This window comes from Epinephelus moara, chromosome 22 (genome assembly GCF_006386435.1).
Source record: "Epinephelus moara isolate mb chromosome 22, YSFRI_EMoa_1.0, whole genome shotgun sequence".
In the NCBI taxonomy this organism is placed as follows: Eukaryota; Metazoa; Chordata; class Actinopteri; order Perciformes; family Serranidae; genus Epinephelus; species Epinephelus moara.
In genome coordinates this window covers 4,929,426-4,946,745 of record NC_065527.1, presented here as the reverse complement: position 1 = coordinate 4,946,745, position 17,320 = coordinate 4,929,426, and the positions used below count along the sequence as shown (strand labels likewise).

The 17,320-nt window shown below is 41.7% G+C and overlaps 1 protein-coding gene across 1 annotated transcript; it reads right to left on the bottom strand.

Moving 5' to 3' along the window:
• Positions 1-7,760: 7,760 nt before the first annotated feature.
• LOC126384362 (CMP-N-acetylneuraminate-beta-galactosamide-alpha-2,3-sialyltransferase 1-like) lies at positions 7,761-15,673 on the bottom strand. Its single transcript, XM_050035384.1, has 8 exons — positions 15,572-15,673; positions 13,091-13,379; positions 12,489-12,685; positions 12,170-12,337; positions 10,976-11,021; positions 10,714-10,833; positions 8,703-8,872; positions 7,761-8,598 (listed from the first exon to the last, which is right to left on the bottom strand). Exons 2-7 carry the CDS (start codon positions 13,337-13,339, stop codon positions 8,705-8,707), a joined length of 948 nt encoding a protein of 315 aa, XP_049891341.1. The 5' UTR covers positions 13,340-13,379; positions 15,572-15,673; the 3' UTR covers positions 7,761-8,598; positions 8,703-8,704.
• Between the last annotated feature and the right edge of the window lie 1,647 nt (positions 15,674-17,320).

The window sequence follows — 17,320 nt, the reverse complement described above, 5'->3', positions numbered from 1 at the left end:
ACCGCAGCACCTCCACGGACTATTACATCCAGACGGTCCCGGTGTTTCCTCCGCAGGCTCCACTTCACCCGATAAACCTGCTGGGGCTAGCTCAGAGACTAGCGGAGGCTAACTGGCTGTGCGTCCCTCCGTCATGCTGTGGCTAACGCTCCGCTAGTCCCTCCCAGCTAGCTCCGGTTTGTTATTCAGGTTAAAGTGGGAAGAAGCAGCGGGTCTGTCGGGCAGCTGAGTGAAGTGGAGCCTGAGGAGGAAGCACCTGTTAGCCCCGCTACAGGCAGATTCACTCGCTACAGGGGCGAGGAAATAAAACCTAAGCAGCCAATCAGAGCTCCGCCGCCGATTCAACATGCTCAATCCACCGAACAGCTGCCGACGCCGAAGGGCCGACGGTGCGGGACACACCGCAAAAACTAGGCCGACAGACGCTCACTGACAGCCCGACTTTGGTTGACGGCCGACCATCGGCTTGGTGTGTCAGGGCCTTGAGATCAGATCAAACCTCAAAGGTATCGAAGGTACTGTGCGTTAGTGTGCTAAAAGGTTTCACTTTTCATAACACATGCTGTAGTGGGAACTGCCACAGAAGTTGTTTGTATTTTGCCTGGTGTTTGCCCCCCAAAACACACACTTTACGCCCCTGGCCATTGTCATTGTCAGGTATAAAGTTGGTCACAATCCATAAATACTATGTTGACCAGCAGTCAGTACTGAGCTGCTGATAAAATCTTTATGTTACGATCAGCAGACAAAGTAAACAAACGGTTGAAGACAACAGCTGTGTTGTGTGATCGACAATATTGACATTTAAAATGAGCGGTGACAGAGAAGGTTGTAACCGAGAAAAGGTCATCTTCCGGTACAGCCATAAAGCATCTGTTACCACACCTACACGAGCTGCTGTATTTTTCCTTGTAAAACATACAGTACATAACGTGGGCAAAACAACTCTCAGCTATATTATAAAATGTGACTGCTGAAACACAGATGAAAGCTTGAATGCTTTCATTTGTGGACATTGAAACGGCAAGAGATGACTAAGACGAAGAAAATAATGTAATGTCAAGATGACTATGGGTATGATTAACTGTACCCATGACATACACCCCAGACCCAGACCAATACTGATGTCAAGATATTACCAGCACGACTGGTTTACTAAGTAGTACTTTGACTCTGTCTGTATTCAGTCCATGGCTGTCATTTATATTATTATAATTGCCAATAATCACAGGCTTAGTCTGCTGCACAAAGACTAATATCCTGTGATACCCCGTCATTAAGGCCTTGAAAAGCCAACTGAGCTCCAGCGTCTTGAAATAAACAGCACTTAATGGACGTATTACACACTGACTTACTCTAAGTCTGAATATCTTTCCCTCTGTACAGCTTTGCGTCTTGTTTTTTCCTCTTGTATGTCAGCCTAATTAATACACCACTAGGAATCTGCATATCTGCGAGGATAAGGAGTTCCCAGACCTCATTGTTTTCCCAAGTTGTGGGCATTTTCAGAAACAGTTTTTCTTCTTCTTTGAGTTAGCTGCTAACTGCTATCAGCTGCTTTTTAAGCTCCCTGCAGTGGGTCGCCCCCATAACACGTCAGCAAAACATCTCACCCATGCCACCCATGATCCCATCCTGCCAGCTGTCCCATTTACACAGACATTGTTTCGGCGCTTTGACTACCTCTATTCCTGGCTCAGAGGTGAGACAACACTGCCCCCCAATTCCACGATTTTAGCTTACATACCGACACATTCTCACTCCGACCTCGTCACATATTGACGTTTGGTTATGGTTTTTCCTCGTCCACATATGACATGCAAGGTACCCTGGTTGTGTTGGTTGTTGACGTTCTGGGACAACATGTCTTCTTTCAAGATACACTTCCATTTGCATGGGCAATTTAGCGTTTACATACAGTCTCTTTCAAAATAAACGCACTACATCAGTGCAACACCGCGAAGTGATGTTTTGTTTTTCCTTCAACAACAAATACACATGGTTAGGTTTGGGAAAAAAGAACAGGGTTTGGCTTTAGAATCTTACGGGACGTGAACACCGCTCTCTCGGGTGAAAGTTGGTGTTTGTTAGACCCATCTACCACCCCTCCCACCCGCCCCACTCAGACTTTCATCAGCTTAAAGGATAACTTCAGTATTTTTCAACCTGGGCCCTATTTCCCCATGTGTATGTGTGCGTATGATTCATAGGTACAATTGTTTTAAAATTGGTTCAGTATTGAGGAGGCGGATGCAGCCGGCAGCCGCGAGGTAGATATGGGGGCAAATGCGTCCTGTATAAGTTTGCGCATTAATAGTGCTTTTTTTCGCCACTGACCGGTTCAGATCGCCAGTGCTATCTCTGTAAATAGCATACTAAGTTCAGATCGCCAGTGCTATCTCTGTAAATAGCATACTAAGCATTTCCCTTACCCTTCACTTCCTCCCGGCTGTGTGTGACGTCATCTCGCGAGAGCTTTGCTTGTTGCCGGAAGAAAACAGCTGAGCGCCGCTCAGAGTGGCGCTGGTTGTCCCAGAGTACGGTTGAGAGTTTTACTGCATCTGTATCATGGCTGCATATTTACCCGATTTCGAGAATGAAGATAAGCCCTTTTATTACGATGGCTGCCCGTACTTATTTGAGCCCGAGTATACGGACGAGGAGCTCCTACAAATTGAAGAGCACACGAGGGTGAAGCACCGGCTGCACGAACGTGAATCTCTGAGCACTGGTGGTGCTCCTTTGGTTGCTGTGACTCCATGCCCACAGAGGAAGAATGTCTGTGTTGCAACGANGCGCTCAGCATGGCTCCTCTGTTTTCTTCCGGCAACAAGCAAAGAAAACACAGCTTCACAGAGGTGAAGGGTCAGGGAAATGCTTAGTATGCTATCTACAGAGATAGCACTGGTGATCTGAACCGGTCAGTGGCGAAAAAAGCACTTTTAATGCGCAAACTTATACAGGACTCATTTGCCCCCATATCTACCTCGCGGCTGCCGGCTGCATCCGCCTCCCTCAATACTGAACCAATTTTAAAACGAGCTGTACCTATGAATCATACACACACATACACATGGGGAAATAGGGCCCAGGTTGAACAATACCGAAGTTATCCTTTAACTTTAGAACTTTGTTCCTTGGTTTCTGATGCCACAAGTCACTGCTCGAGCAACAGATTTTGACGACTTGGGGGAGAGACCGGGCTCTACGTACAGAACGGTGAGTTGGCATAATGGCCCCAACCAGCCTTGAACAGGCAGTGTAAAGGGGGTTAATGTTACAGTCAACTGCCACCAGGTATGGGTACAGATAAGAGTGTGAACTACTCTGAGGATTTGACCTCATCTCTACTGCAATAGCAGAATTAGGATGAGCAGAAGTAATCATGGGATCATCAGGAGTCAGAGGTGCAGGTAACTGAGAGGGCAATTATAAATGTTCAGTTCAACTGCAAAGGTCCAAAGGGCAAATTATAGTAAGGCACAGCTCAGCAATAACAATGAAAAGGACTAAACCAATTGTAAAGAAAAAATACATCAAACAAATTTTAAAAGCTCCGTGGAGTCAAACAGTAAATATTAGAGGATAAAAGAGTTCTGTGATCTTTTAAGTCTGGATGTCTAACAATGAGCAGCTGGAAGAGACACTATGAATAGACAGTATGAACCTAGTTATTCACTAGGTTAACACTGGGAAACGACTTGGCAAAATCTGGATGTGCACCACTTTACAAGACAATAAACACTACTGCATCTTTGTTATTTCCTCCTATCATGGTTTAATTTGTCACTTGTAAATGGATCTGCACTCGTTTAGTGGCTTCCTAGTCCTCTGACCGCTCAAAGTGCTTTTTACACTATGAGTCACATTCATCCATTCACACACTGGTGCCACCTGCTACTCAGTTTGTTTGTTTTTTTCACACACAGATAGAACAACCATCGGGAGCAATTTGGGGTTCAGCAACTTGCTCAAGGATACTTCAACATGCAGACTGGAGGAGCCGGGGATTGAACCGCTGATCTTACGAGTAGTTGACGACCTGCTCTACCTCTGAGTCAAAGTCACACTTGTTATTTCATCACTGTGGAAAAGTACTGTAGGTATACTTGACCAAAACTAAGTACAACATACCTGCAGTAAAACATATTGTACATATCGCACATCGAAGCTATCGGCAGCTGTTTTTCTGAAGAAATCGTCAGTGTGTCGGTGTGTTTCTAACAAGCTAACAAAACAAGCCAAGTACAAAAACCAACCTAAAAAAACAAAAGAAAGCAGAGTGGTCCCAAATTATATTTCAGAGATCTGTATTATTGTATTATTAGCTATATTATGGTCTGGCTCGCCCCTAGAGGTGGAATGGAAGTCAAACAACCTACCAGCCCTCCAAGCCTGAATCAAGTATCAATTACTAATCAAACAACAATCAAACATAGAGTGTACTTAATTATTATATCTGTATATTTAACATTAAAGTGACTCAATATATTCCAACTGATAAAACAAATGGAGGGGTTCAGATTCTGTTTTTGAAACACTGATAATACAGCAGATAAGCTCTTATAACAATTCTGCATTTCATGAGAAAAGCATGGAATTTCCAGCATAGTTAGTGCAGACCATAATGTTTATTTTCAGATGCAGAGGGAAGTCAGATTTGACCTCTGAAGACTGTGAGAGGTCAAATTCAAGACTGCCGACAGTCCACCAGGTCTAATGTGGTATTTGTTTCACGTCTGTAGCTCATTCCAGCCCATTGGCGATATAAGCTGCAGCATAAGACGACAGCAAATAATAAAATAAAAATAAAAATATGAATTAAAATTAAAATAAAAAAATAACAATAACAATAAATAAAATAAAAATAATCTGGCAAAAACTATATAGGGGTTAATAATAATAATAATAATAGTAATGTCATTAATCCTGTTTGTGACCTTCATGGACAGGATTTCGAGGCGCAGCCTGGGGGAGGAAGGGGTCCGGTTTGGGGACTTCAGAACTGCATCTCTGCTTTTCGCAGATGATATGGTTCTGTTGGCCCCATCACACCGTGACCTCCAGCATGACCTGGAGCGTTTTGCAGCCCAGTGTGAAGCAGTTGGGGTGAGAGTCAGCACCTCCAAGTCTGAGGCCATGGTCCTCTGTCGGAAACCGGTGGCTCAAGCGAGGGAGTTCAAGTATCTCAGGGTCTTGTTCACGAGTGAGGGTAGAATGGAGCGTGAGATGGATCGGTGGGTCGGTGCGGCTTCTGCAGTGATGCAGGCACTGCGCCGGTCCGTTGTGGTGAAGAGGGAGCTGAACCGGGAAGCAAAGCTTTCAATTTACTGGTCCATCTACGTCCCAACCCTCACCTATGGTCATGAGCTCTGGGTAATGACTGAAAGAATGAGATTGCGGATAAAAACGGTGGAAATGAATTTCCTCTGTGGGGTGTCTGGGCTCAGCCTTAGAGATAGGGGGAGGAGCTCGGACATCCGGAGGGAGCTCGGAGTAGAGCTGCTGCTCCTTCACGTCGAAAGGGGTCAGTTGAGGTCGTTCGGGCATCTGATCAGGATCCTCCTGGGCACCTTCTGTTAGAGGTGTCCCGGGCACGTCCCACTGGTAGGAGGCCCCGGGGCAGACCCAGAACACGCTGGAGGGATTACATATCTCGTCTGGCCTGGGAACGTCTTGGGGTCCCCCAGGAGGAGCTGGAAAGCATTGCCGGGGAGAGGGATGTCTGGGGTGCTTTGCTCAGCCTGCTGCCCCCGCGACCCGGCCCCGGATAAGCAAATAAAAATGGATGGATGGATGGATAATCGAGGCAGAGTGTTTTTTCCAGTGTATAATGTATAGTGTTCCTTGATTTCCTTTCAAAGCAACAGATAGTGCCTTGAGGAGTGACATACAGGTTAATTATTGATATATCTCCTAGCAGGCAGAGTGAGTGGGACAGTGGGGGCAGCTCAGGAGATGACATACTGTGGTAGTGATTTCTGTCCAAATTGTTTTACAGCAGTGCCAGGTGGCATGGCACAGGTTGAAGGAGTGTTCTGTGTACAATGTTCATGATTACATGGAGTTTCCACGAGGTGTTCAGGGTCATTGCTACTGTTGGTGCTACTGCGAGTGGTGTTTGATGGATTAACAAAGAAACAGTAAGCGTGTGATTTTAATTTCTTTACAGAGTGTTTTCTTTATATCTTTGAAGGTCTATCCGCTTCTCCTACACCGTTTTAACAACAACAGTAAGGCTTTTTTCACTGTATGGCTGCTGGATGAAGTTGCACGGTCCGTGTTTCTTTGATTTTATCCACCCCCTGTTATCTTGCATCAGTTAAGCCTTGCCATTGGCTTTGTCATTCTCAGCTCACAACGCAGCACTGAAGATCTGCCATCCTGGTTTGTAGTCCAGCTAGAGAGCTTGAATATTACTTCCACCATTGGTATTTACGATGTGAGATGCACTTCTGTTTTCTACCAAAATTCTGGTATTGATTACTAATTCAAGTGTCTTATCTTAAATCTCAAATTGCAGCTATTATTGAAATGAATACTTTTACTTTTTATTATTATTCCAGTGCCTGACATATATATATGTGAATCATTTTCAATACAGGTGAATTTAGGAAGATCCAGACCTATAGTTACTGGAGTCATTTGGTATTGTGTCTCTCACACGCACACACACCACACACACTTTGTGTCTTAGTGTAAGGTTTATTTAGATTGTAGATTTGTGTAAATAAGTAATTTTGAATTATAATTATAGAGTGAATGTGCCAACCTCTTCTAAATTTTATGAGGCTGAATTAATTAATTGGCTTTCATTTTCCTTTTTCAGAGACTGTGCCCCATGAGGTGATTTAATAAAATTAAATACTATTTTATATAATGGACAGTTATTTTTCATGATCATTAATTATGCTATTTTAATACTTTTAACCACAAGTCCCTACAAGAGGCTTAAGCAAAAATGGTTTGTAAATGTTTGTGTTGTTAAATATAATTTGTTCTTCCAACATCAGTGTTACATTCCCCCATAGGTTGCGTTGCTCTTCAGGCCTCAACTCTGGCGCCTCCTTCCCTCTCTTTCACCATTGGCTGGGGACCAGTAGCCAATCAGACCATCTGGGGCATATAAAGGAAGAGGAGCTGGAGCAACACAGCATAGGTTAATCATCCATTCACCTATGGGGAATGTAACAGTCAGGTTAAGTTGCTCATGTGCTAACTGGCTAACTAGCATCTGGAATCTGTCCTGTTGGTCTTCTGGTTTCCTTTTTGAATGACTGCTGCCACCTACTGGAGTGGAGAGTTATTTCCTCCCACGCACGGTGTGGTAGTTGGTCCTTGGTTGTAGTGTTTGCGGTGCGTTCAAGTCCAACATTTTGGCTGAGACACAGACGACATGAGGTGACAATAGTCGGCCTTTGTCACTGCTAGTTCTTTGATGTTGGTTTGGTGTATCTCGGCTTCAAAGGAAAACTGCAGCTCTGATCCGTATTTTGGGTCAGGGATTAGTTTGCATATGGGGTTTATGGGTTATTGGTCAAATTAACAGGGATAACAGCAAACTACAGTATCACAGCCCTTCAAAAAAATAAATAAATAATGCATGGGTGTAAAAATATGTGAATAATTCTATGATTACACCCATCTGACCCTAAAGAGTTTGCAAGGCTGGTCTCAAGTACAGATGAGAAACTGTTGCCTTCATGAACCCTTGTGTTAAATTTGAATACATCACTCAAGCAACCATCTATACTAAGTCTTTATTTATTTATTTTTATATGTACAGAACAAGCAGGACAGACAGCAACCAAGACCAAATTCCTGTGAAGTCCGACATCTAATGGTAGCGATGTCCCAATCAACCACCTCCCATTTTTTTGTCTGTTAGATATAAACTGAGCCAATCTCTGTTTTTTATGAATACACCAAAGTGTGTTAAATCAATCCAGCTTAGGAAGGTAGAACTCATTGAGCAGTCTTCATCATGGCGGTCTCCTTCAGTGGCCTTTAATGGACAACATTACAAACATAAATACGTTCTTTAAAATTTGGTATAAATAATACAAACTGCAAAATTTCAATCTCACCTTTCTGCGTGGACTGAGCTGAAAAAGTTTGTCCTCAGTTTTCTTTTTAATCTCCTATAAACTGAAGCCGAATTCACTTGAATCAATTCAGCCGAGTTGAGATGAGCTGGAGCAGCATTTGTCTGGATTACTGCAGCTCTACAGGGCCAGGACTGGCTGAAAAATGCCCCAAGTGCACTTGACGATGAAGCAAGTATTTTAGCTTTGTATGAGGAACATTTTAGTGCAATGTCAAATGTTGACTGTAAAATTTAAACCTATACAACTACTAATAACACGTAGCAGCTGTGTGATCAGCATTAGTAGCTGTAGCAGTTAGAGTGGTACAAACAGAACAATAACAGAACACTACAATGACAAAAGAAAATGTCCGTCATCCTGTGGGGCCTCACATATTTCCTCAGTGAAGACCCTTCAAAGCTCCTCAGGACTGCAGAGGTAGGCTTGGTTTTTGATGCCCAAAGAATCAGTGAAACTCCATCGGGATAGGAGCAGCTAGGCAGACTGTGTCCTGACGACAGAAAGAAGACGTAGCCATTTGAGTTGGCATGGTACAATTATATACATTATACTGTAACTGACACAGATAGATAGAGAAAGAGTAACAAATATTACCTTTAAAATCCTTTAAAAAAGACGATTTTCTTCTGATCCTGTAGCTGCTGAATAATGTCGTATTCATGCGTTCCTGCGTGAGGTCCAGTTCTCAGCTTTTTCTGTTTCAGAACTTCATAGTAATGGTCCCAGTTTCCATCGCTGTCTGCTCCAAACCCAAAAACACTGACCTGGGGAAACAAAAATGACACTATAACTCTCGGCTGGGTTTATCTTAGAGTGCTGTTGCCACTAAACTTTTTTTGTATTCATTTTATTTTTATTTATTTATTAATTTATTTAATTTCTGCAAACTCTAAATTACATTTCATTGTGTACTTTAGCATTATGGTGCTACACTCCAGAGAGTAAGGCTTACCGATTTGCCTTTTGAGTATTTTGGTTGTCCATGACCTTGAATAAGTACTTCTTATTGTACATATTAGTTATACTGCTTAGTTGTATCTTTATTTTTACTTGTACATATTGTTTTTCATTGTATTATTATTTTCCCAATTTAGCTTTCCTTTAGCTCTTAAACTGTAAGACATTATAATCGGTGAGAGGGAAACAGCATTTCGATTCTGTGCATGTCCTGCACATATAGCGATTGACAATAAAAACCTTTTGAACTTTGAACGGTATTTTGAAAAAATGTATCCTTATCATCTTTCTTGTTGAAAGTTAGAAAAGAGGATCCATCATTCTCACCTCTGTATGGTAAAATGAAGATGGAGCCAGGAAACAATTAGCTTAGCTTATATAAAAACTGGAAACAGGGAAAATGTGGCAAATTGTTGTTTTAAACATTTTTAAATACAAAAACAAAGTACAACATGTCAATATGTGTCCTGTAAGCGCTGAGAGGCAAATCCTATATCCTTTGGACACAACCAGGCTAGCTGTTTCCCCACAGCCTACATGCTAATCTAAGCTAACACGCTAAGCTAACAGGCTCCCAAAATGTTGAACTATTGCTATTGTAATAAACACAAAAACATTTATTTTCTTATAATATTCGTATTATTTTGATGATCCTAACTTGTATTTTCATAGAGTGCTTCAGGAAAGAGTCGTATAATGCAGAAATGAGTTAGCATTTTAGCATTCACGGTTCCCTCATCACAAATTCAATGGGCTTTAGATGCCTGAAATAATGTCTGTGGTTAAGACAAACTTTAGAGACTCTCATGATTTGTTTTCATGACATGAAATGATCAGTAAATACCCCCTTTGTGAATTTTTAAGCTTTAAGGCATCTTAAAAAGGCGGTTGCTAACGTGGCTAAATGTGACTAAAGTCTGTCATCGCACCAAACACGACTTTACATCCAACATGCTGCGTTTTTTGCACCCTCATATTAATTGTTTTCAATGAACACATGCAGCAGGCACACTCAAATGCCAGTGCAACACCACTGCAGGCACATGTTCCTGAGTGCCCATTTTTCAGGGCGCAACGGCTGCATGCTGAGATGAATAACATTCGACTTTTGCAATGCAGCAGTGCACTCTGCATGTCATGTGACGAGGAACAACCAATCACAGCCGACAGATATATTTCCCTTCTTCTGTAAATATCAGTCTGTGATAAATATGGAGAAGAAGTTGATGGTTGTGGTCACTTTGCAACTAAAGATGCAACCTCTCTCTGTGCGCTTGAAAGTTGCCACAGACTAGGCACAAAAGTCACGCCCAGCTCCCGACGTCGGGTTTCCCAGGCGGTTAAAGACTCAGCATGTGTCTGGCCCCTTATTATGGTGTGGCAACGTTAAATTATGCGACTGTGGTGATGTTCTTTTAACACCTGCTTTTTAATTCAGGTGTTTGCATTTGTGCTTCACAAATTACAAAAGCAGTAAATTTGTGAAGACAATCTTGCTAAACAAAACATGTAATTTGTGAGCATTCTACTTACTTATTGCCGAGCAGTCTTCGTCTTCCCTACCATCATTGTTTATAGGTGCATTTTCCCATCAACTGTCAATCAGTGAAACAGCATGAAATTTAGCACAATGTGTAACTGAACCCACCTCGTCACAGATCTGCAGGCTGAGAGCCAGAGTCAGGAAGCCAGTCGATGGATACTTGCCCTTCTTTCCCAGCCAAGTTTCATGAACATATCTCATGAGAGCTGGATTGAGGATCATCACCTGTTATCAATCAGACTTAGCTTTTAACTCACATTCATAAACCATTCCTTCTGCAGTCAATGCACAGTACAATGCGATGTATTCCTGGGTGGCATATCATATATGACAGTTTCATGCAAAATCATCTAAAATAAATACTCACCAAATCCTTGTTAGCTATCGTCTTTGGAGTCACAGTACTGTTTTTCCTGTTGGGAGTAAAATTACTTGATAAATTTAAAGGTAGATTAAATGTATTACAAAGTATTTATTAATAACAAACTATACATGACACCAACATAACCAGTCATAACTGTTTGTTCAAATTGGTTATTATGTTACTTTAGATGTCAATTTGGCATCGAGGCTCTTTCAAGTGACACAGTGGTCACTTGACATGTACAGTCATACTGATATGTTACTTTCTGCATCAATAGATTGACATAGTACTTTATGACACTGATGTTCTGTGTGTCATAAAAATAACAAGCAGCCAATCATCTTGGGCCATAGGTGGAGCTAACCTGAATAAGGTAGGGTGAGGCAACGGAGACACTTCATTTAAAAACAATTTTTGTTGACTCAGAGGAAAAAGAACATTTCATGGACATTGAATGGACTGTTTTCACTTCATTGCCCATTTGTGTAACGTTAGCCATCTTCTGATGGGGTGTAATCTAAAGCCCTTTTTAGACAGAAGTTGTGCAAATTTGCAGGAAAGCCCAATCAGTGTTTTTTCAGCATTGGCAGTATAAAAACAAAATCGGGGAGTGCAGCAAAATGCCACCTGCCTACTTTTGTTTATACAGAATGTGTCTTTTTCNTGGCTCATCAACAGCCCCTCCCGTTGCGGAAGGCCGCCTCGGTCTGTTTAAACTAAAAGGGTTCCGCCAATATGTCTACCCTACGAGGCGGAAAATTGGGCACCTCGGATCAACTCGCCAACCTGGCTCTGTGTGTCTAAACGCTCACAGCTTGCCGGCAAAATGGCCCAAAATTTGCGGAAAAAATCTGGCAGTGTAAAAGGGGCTTAAGATACACCCTGGTCTAATCAATGATCCTCGCACAGTGGAAACCAGCATGGATATGGGCAGGTTCATTTCCCCACTGATTTCAGTTTAATTCATCTTTGCTTAATTACAACGTACCACCTGCCCTCTGTTGTAAATTTCGAAATTCTATGTAAAGCCTCGGGTTTACATTTCCAAACATGTGATCAGTATCAAACATTAGTGCCACCATGACGCTAACAGTAATATAAATTTGGAGATTTCACACAAACATATCCACTCAGTGTGAATATTTGCGCCTACCAGGGTTTTTCATTCAGTTACAGTTTTACGAATTACAAACTCACCCTGAATTGAATTTCTGGAGGAGCCACAGGAAATCACTTATCTTGAATGGAAACAGCACAAGATGCGTGGTGTTGTCCAAATTTTTAGCACTCTCTGGGTACATCACATGATGAGTTGTTTTGATGCCAACATCTGTTTCATAGCCTTTAGTACGGCCGCGGTTCATTCTGAAAGATACAGGGGAACACGTATTTAACATCATGAAGTTAAAGAACAACAATGTGGTTTTAGATGTTACGAAAAAGTTAGTTTCACTCAAAAGGAAAAATGTTCAGAATTTGTCTTTGTGTTAACATCATGATGGCAGTAATGACTTACCTTATTACGATATCATGCATATCTATGAGAGGTCCATAGTGTGATCTCTTCAAATTACCAGAGTTCCCCACCACAGCACAAGTCCTGCAGCGGTCAGGGTTGAATTCTACAACATCTGGAACAGGTGGGAAGATCTGAAATAGCTTGTCCACTGTTGATTTGTAGAAAGTGAAGTTGCGGTTTTCCCCCTGCATGCGCTGACACACACATAACAGGAAAAGAACGTTATTCCAGCATCAGTTTAATATTAACCACATATCAGTTTCCACTTACCAGAGGTGTGGTATTTAAAGTAGAAGTAGTAGACGTCAATGGTAAAAGTTGACCAGTTGTTATTAAGTTAGACATCTACAAAGAATATTTCCACTTGTAAGAAATTAACTGTTGATGAATTAACATTTAAACTAGTGAGACATTAATTGAAGGCTACTATTCAAAATGACATCATGTAATTCAGCTTCCTGATTCAGAAATAGAATGTAAAAACTGTGCAGAGGACTTGAATCAGTTGCTGATTTTCCTCCAGAATCAGAGTTTCCGAAACAACGAACAGTGAAACAGGAGCAGAACATTTGTGTGTTTAAAGAGAAGTTGACATTCACCTTCCACCAGTTGAAATCGTCCTCTGAGGTCGTATACGTTTTTGACAAGAAGGGCTGAGGAGATGAATTAAGAAGCTCCCGAAACCACGGATCACCCACTGTTAAACATCTGAGACAGGCACAAGGACTTGAGCTCTGAAGTCCAAAGGAGTATACCGATAAATTCCACGACGATTTGGAGAACACTCCGATGGCAGTGACGCAAAGAAGGGAAATTATAATCCTGTTTTTTCTCAATCTTGAAAGCATCTCGGCAGCTTGACGCTCTTGAGGGAAGATCAGAGCCGATCTGTGGATACAATATGTGATGAAGCACACAGGTGAGTCTCTGCATTCACAAACAGTGCACATGCACAAATCTATGCCTAAATCGTGTGTATGAATAATTTATGCACAAGTCCAGGATTCATCAACATTTTCTTAGCTCAATTTGTTCATACTCAGGGAACAAATGTAGAACTGCCTCAGATCATGTGTACACACAAATGAGGAGGGCCCTGCTGTATTTTTTAACTACGGTAAATACAAAGCATATTAAAACTGCATTCATTTAAAAAAAAGAAAAAAAGAAAAAAAAAAAGGCTTTAATAGACAACAATTTTTTTAAATTTATTTACTAATGGAATTGGCTGAAAGTATTTAGAAGAACTACGAAAAAAGTATTTAGAAATGCCCATTCATCCTCATCAATTATTGTTATAATTAAATATTCAAATATGAAAACTGAGTGTCCCACTATGTGTCACATTCACCCATTCACTCACACACACACACACACACACATACACACACACACACACACACGGGTGGTCAAGGCTACTGTACATGGTGCCACCTGCTGCTCAGTTTTTAACACAGCAACTTGAGGTTCAGTATCAGGCCTGCGCAGATTTGATCTCCAGCAGTCGCTGCACAATACATGCTGGTTAGATCTGTGTCCCTAACTTGCTCTGACCTGACGCCATACAAAAGTGGACAGCGATAATCTCACGAGATCGAGGTGGACGCAGTTTTTAGAGCTAGTTTTAGCTGCTCTACACTGACTGAGCATGATGGGAAACACCTGGCTCTCACCTGATCTAACAGCTGATTGGTTTAGATGTCGATTCAAGATTTAGATGTTAATTGTCTGATTTGAAAGTTTATTCTGTGACAAAAAACATGTTGTGTGACTGATGGTGAAGTTTAGTCCTCAGAGACTGAATACATTCACCATAAACTATACAGAGTCTACTGTATATTAATTTAGCAGCACACAGACTTGTGGTCAGTGGGATGTGAGGATTCTTGACAAAACACCTGTACAGATGTGAAGCCCCGACTGTATCTGACTGATCTTTAATGACAGCAGTTGTCTTGTATAAAATATGAACCTCATAGTCAAACACATTTTTATTTAGCCTGTGTATTTGAGGGGACAGGTCAAACTGATATGATGCTATTTACATGAGACGCCATGTAAAATGGAGGTTGGACCATGAACATAAATTACAGTAAAGCATTTTAACAGGCTATTATGTCATAACTGAAACAGCTGGAGACAGAACAAACTGATTTATGGGTCTGATACCATTTTTAATAACTGGCATCAGATGTAACAGGATGTGTGTTTCTGTGACTTCCTGTACAGAGTGAGGGCTGCAGGAAACTGTGTGACTTCACCTTCGCCTCCTGATCCTGACTGTGTTAAGTGTGTACATGTGCACTTATAACATCACTCCTGCCATTTCATCTTGATGTGTTCATCTGTGAGTGATCGTCACAGTCAGAGCAAGCTGTGTGGGGCGCAGATAAAACTATTAATTAATTTATTAAAAAATAAAATTAAAAAAAGACTAAATCTGCACATTTTGTTTTCTTTGGTTCATTTATTATCACTGTATGTTGGCCAAGTTATTTATTCATGTTGATTTCTTATTACTTCTTGTTCCTGTCTGGGGGGAGGGGACCCATGCTCAGGGCGCAGGATGTGCTAGGTCTGGCACTGCTCAGCACAGATTCACATCTGCCTGTTCTCTAATTGTGACTGTGTGGGATAATGAAAAGGGCAGGTTTGATGTGCACACAAGCACGAGGGCGCATGCTGGCTGCACCACATTTCGCCTAACGAGCGGATCAGCGGTGCGTAATTGTGGCCCGACAGTGCGCAACATCACTCCTGCTGCCTACACAGGGCTGAGATTAATCCTGCACTGCTGCATTAATGCTTTCACCACCGGTTGAAAATCAGCTTTAGGATGTTGTAGATTCAGATATTGTTGCAGGCAGTCCGTGCTGATCAAACATACTTTTAAACTCAAGTCCTGAGGGCCTGCTCATAAAACGCGCCCTCACAGAAACTCACTCCAAAGTAAAATGAAAAGTTCCTGATCACTCATTGATCACCAACAGTGTCACACCACACACACTTCACACTCCTGTCTCTCTCTAATCACACGTGTGTTTGATTGACGTTTGCATGATAAATAATTGTTTGCTCACCTCTGCCTGTGTTCCTGCTTCCCTGTTCCAAACAGCAGCAAACTCCAGGCAGCTGTTAAATACCTACAATCGGAACCAGGGCGCAGTCAGATGAGGTAACAGTCACATGATTAAAATTATATATATTTCTGTGTATTTCTGCATCTCACTACAGCAGATCAGGAGCTCTGTTGTTTGGGAAATGCATGTTAAAAGACATAAATACTTTTTTGAACGATTTCGTGTATTTCAGGTGTGAGTGGTGACGACAGAATTTGCATGTATTCTATATGTTAAGTGAATAATTAGCCTGATGGGAGGAGCTTCCTGGAGGGTGGAGGCCTTCAGGGCGCTGTGCCAGAAAGCATATGTTCTCTGGGTGTTCAACAGGGGGTCAGCGACCCCTAAAGGGACCTCAGAGTTACTGCTCTGAACTACCTACATTGTGAATTTATTTTTTGGGGAAAAAAATACATTTAATTAGTAGAAACTGTACATTTCCTCTAAGAAACCAGAAATTTATTTTGAAGGAAAAAAAAAATACAATGCATCCATGTGTAAATTAACACGCCGTCCCTGGGTGTCCCAAAGTGACGTGGGAGGGGTCACTAGAGCGTCACAGATTAGCTCAGTCCACAGGAACTTGACACAGGTCACTGGCTCAAGTCCCTGCACGGACCAAGTATGGAGAATGGACTGGTAGCTAGAGGTGCCAGGTCGCCTCCTGGTCACTTGAGCAAGGCACTGAACCCCAGCTCCTCAGGCCGCCTGTCTAAGCCAGCTCCCTCTCTCTGACATCTCTCCATTTAATGCTTGTATAGCTCCTGTTTGTGCATGTGTGTGTGTGTGTGTGTGTGTGTGTATCAGGCCTGTGTGTGTATGACAACAGAGTGAAAAATTGAATTTCCCCTCTGGGTTTAATAAAGTATATAAAAGAATGAAACTGTGTAACATTGGTGACTGAATGGGTTAGTTTAGATTCATAAAAGTCACTCAAGAACACAAATTAACAGACTGAGCGAGGCAGCAGTGGACCAGCAGCGCCATGTTCAGTGAGTCAAAGTTACTGTTTTGTCAGTGGAGTCTGGCAGCTTTAACAGAAGCAAAAATGGGGAAGTAAAGCTGTTTAATGGCTGCATCATCTGAACACACAGTGTGATGGAAAGGTAAAGTGGGGAGACTACCCTCACTATAGCCTACACTTAAAACAATATAGATTTTCTTAGGTGGAACTTTTTTAAAGTGGCAAAAATACATTTTGTTGCTGAACCCCATCACTTAAACTTCAGCATATCTGCTGCTTTTCATAAACTGGGGGCATGCGGACAGACATGTACTCTATCTAATACACTGACTATTGATAAGTACCCAATATAACCTCACTCTGAGGAATCTGAACTATCATTATAAACATGTCTTCAGGTTACAAAGATTAAAATCTACTAAAATAATACAGTGACGTTTGGTGACAGAGAGGGGATTTAATTCAAGAGGAAAATTAAATCTAAAAAACATTGTGTTTGTACAACTTTGAAAAGTCTGTGTATTTCAGTGTGTGGGGTGGATTTATGGAACGGGTTTATGGGGTGCTGTGTGGGGTGGATTTATGGAACGGGTTTATGGGGTGCCGTTTGTAAAGTGGCTCACGCTGAAAATAACATCAACATTTTGCCACATTTAGCTTCAAACAATGTTTAAAAAAGTGTTGTGAATTTTTTAACGTCACTTTTTACCACATTTACAGCAATATTTGTTAACTTAGAAATATAT

Bases quoted from the DNA above. Each gene is read 5' to 3' on its own strand.
- LOC126384362 (XM_050035384.1), bottom strand. From the start codon at position 13,339: ATGCTTTCAAGATTGAGAAAAAACAGGATTATAATTTCCCTTCTTTGC. The intron at 12,686-13,090 runs GTGAATGTCAAC...TGTGTGTGTCAG, and splicing joins ACGATTTCAACTGGTGGAAG to CGCATGCAGGGGGAAAACCG. The intron at 11,022-12,169 runs GTGAGTTTGTAA...TACTCCCAACAG, and splicing joins CTCCAGAAATTCAATTCAGG to GAAAAACAGTACTGTGACTC.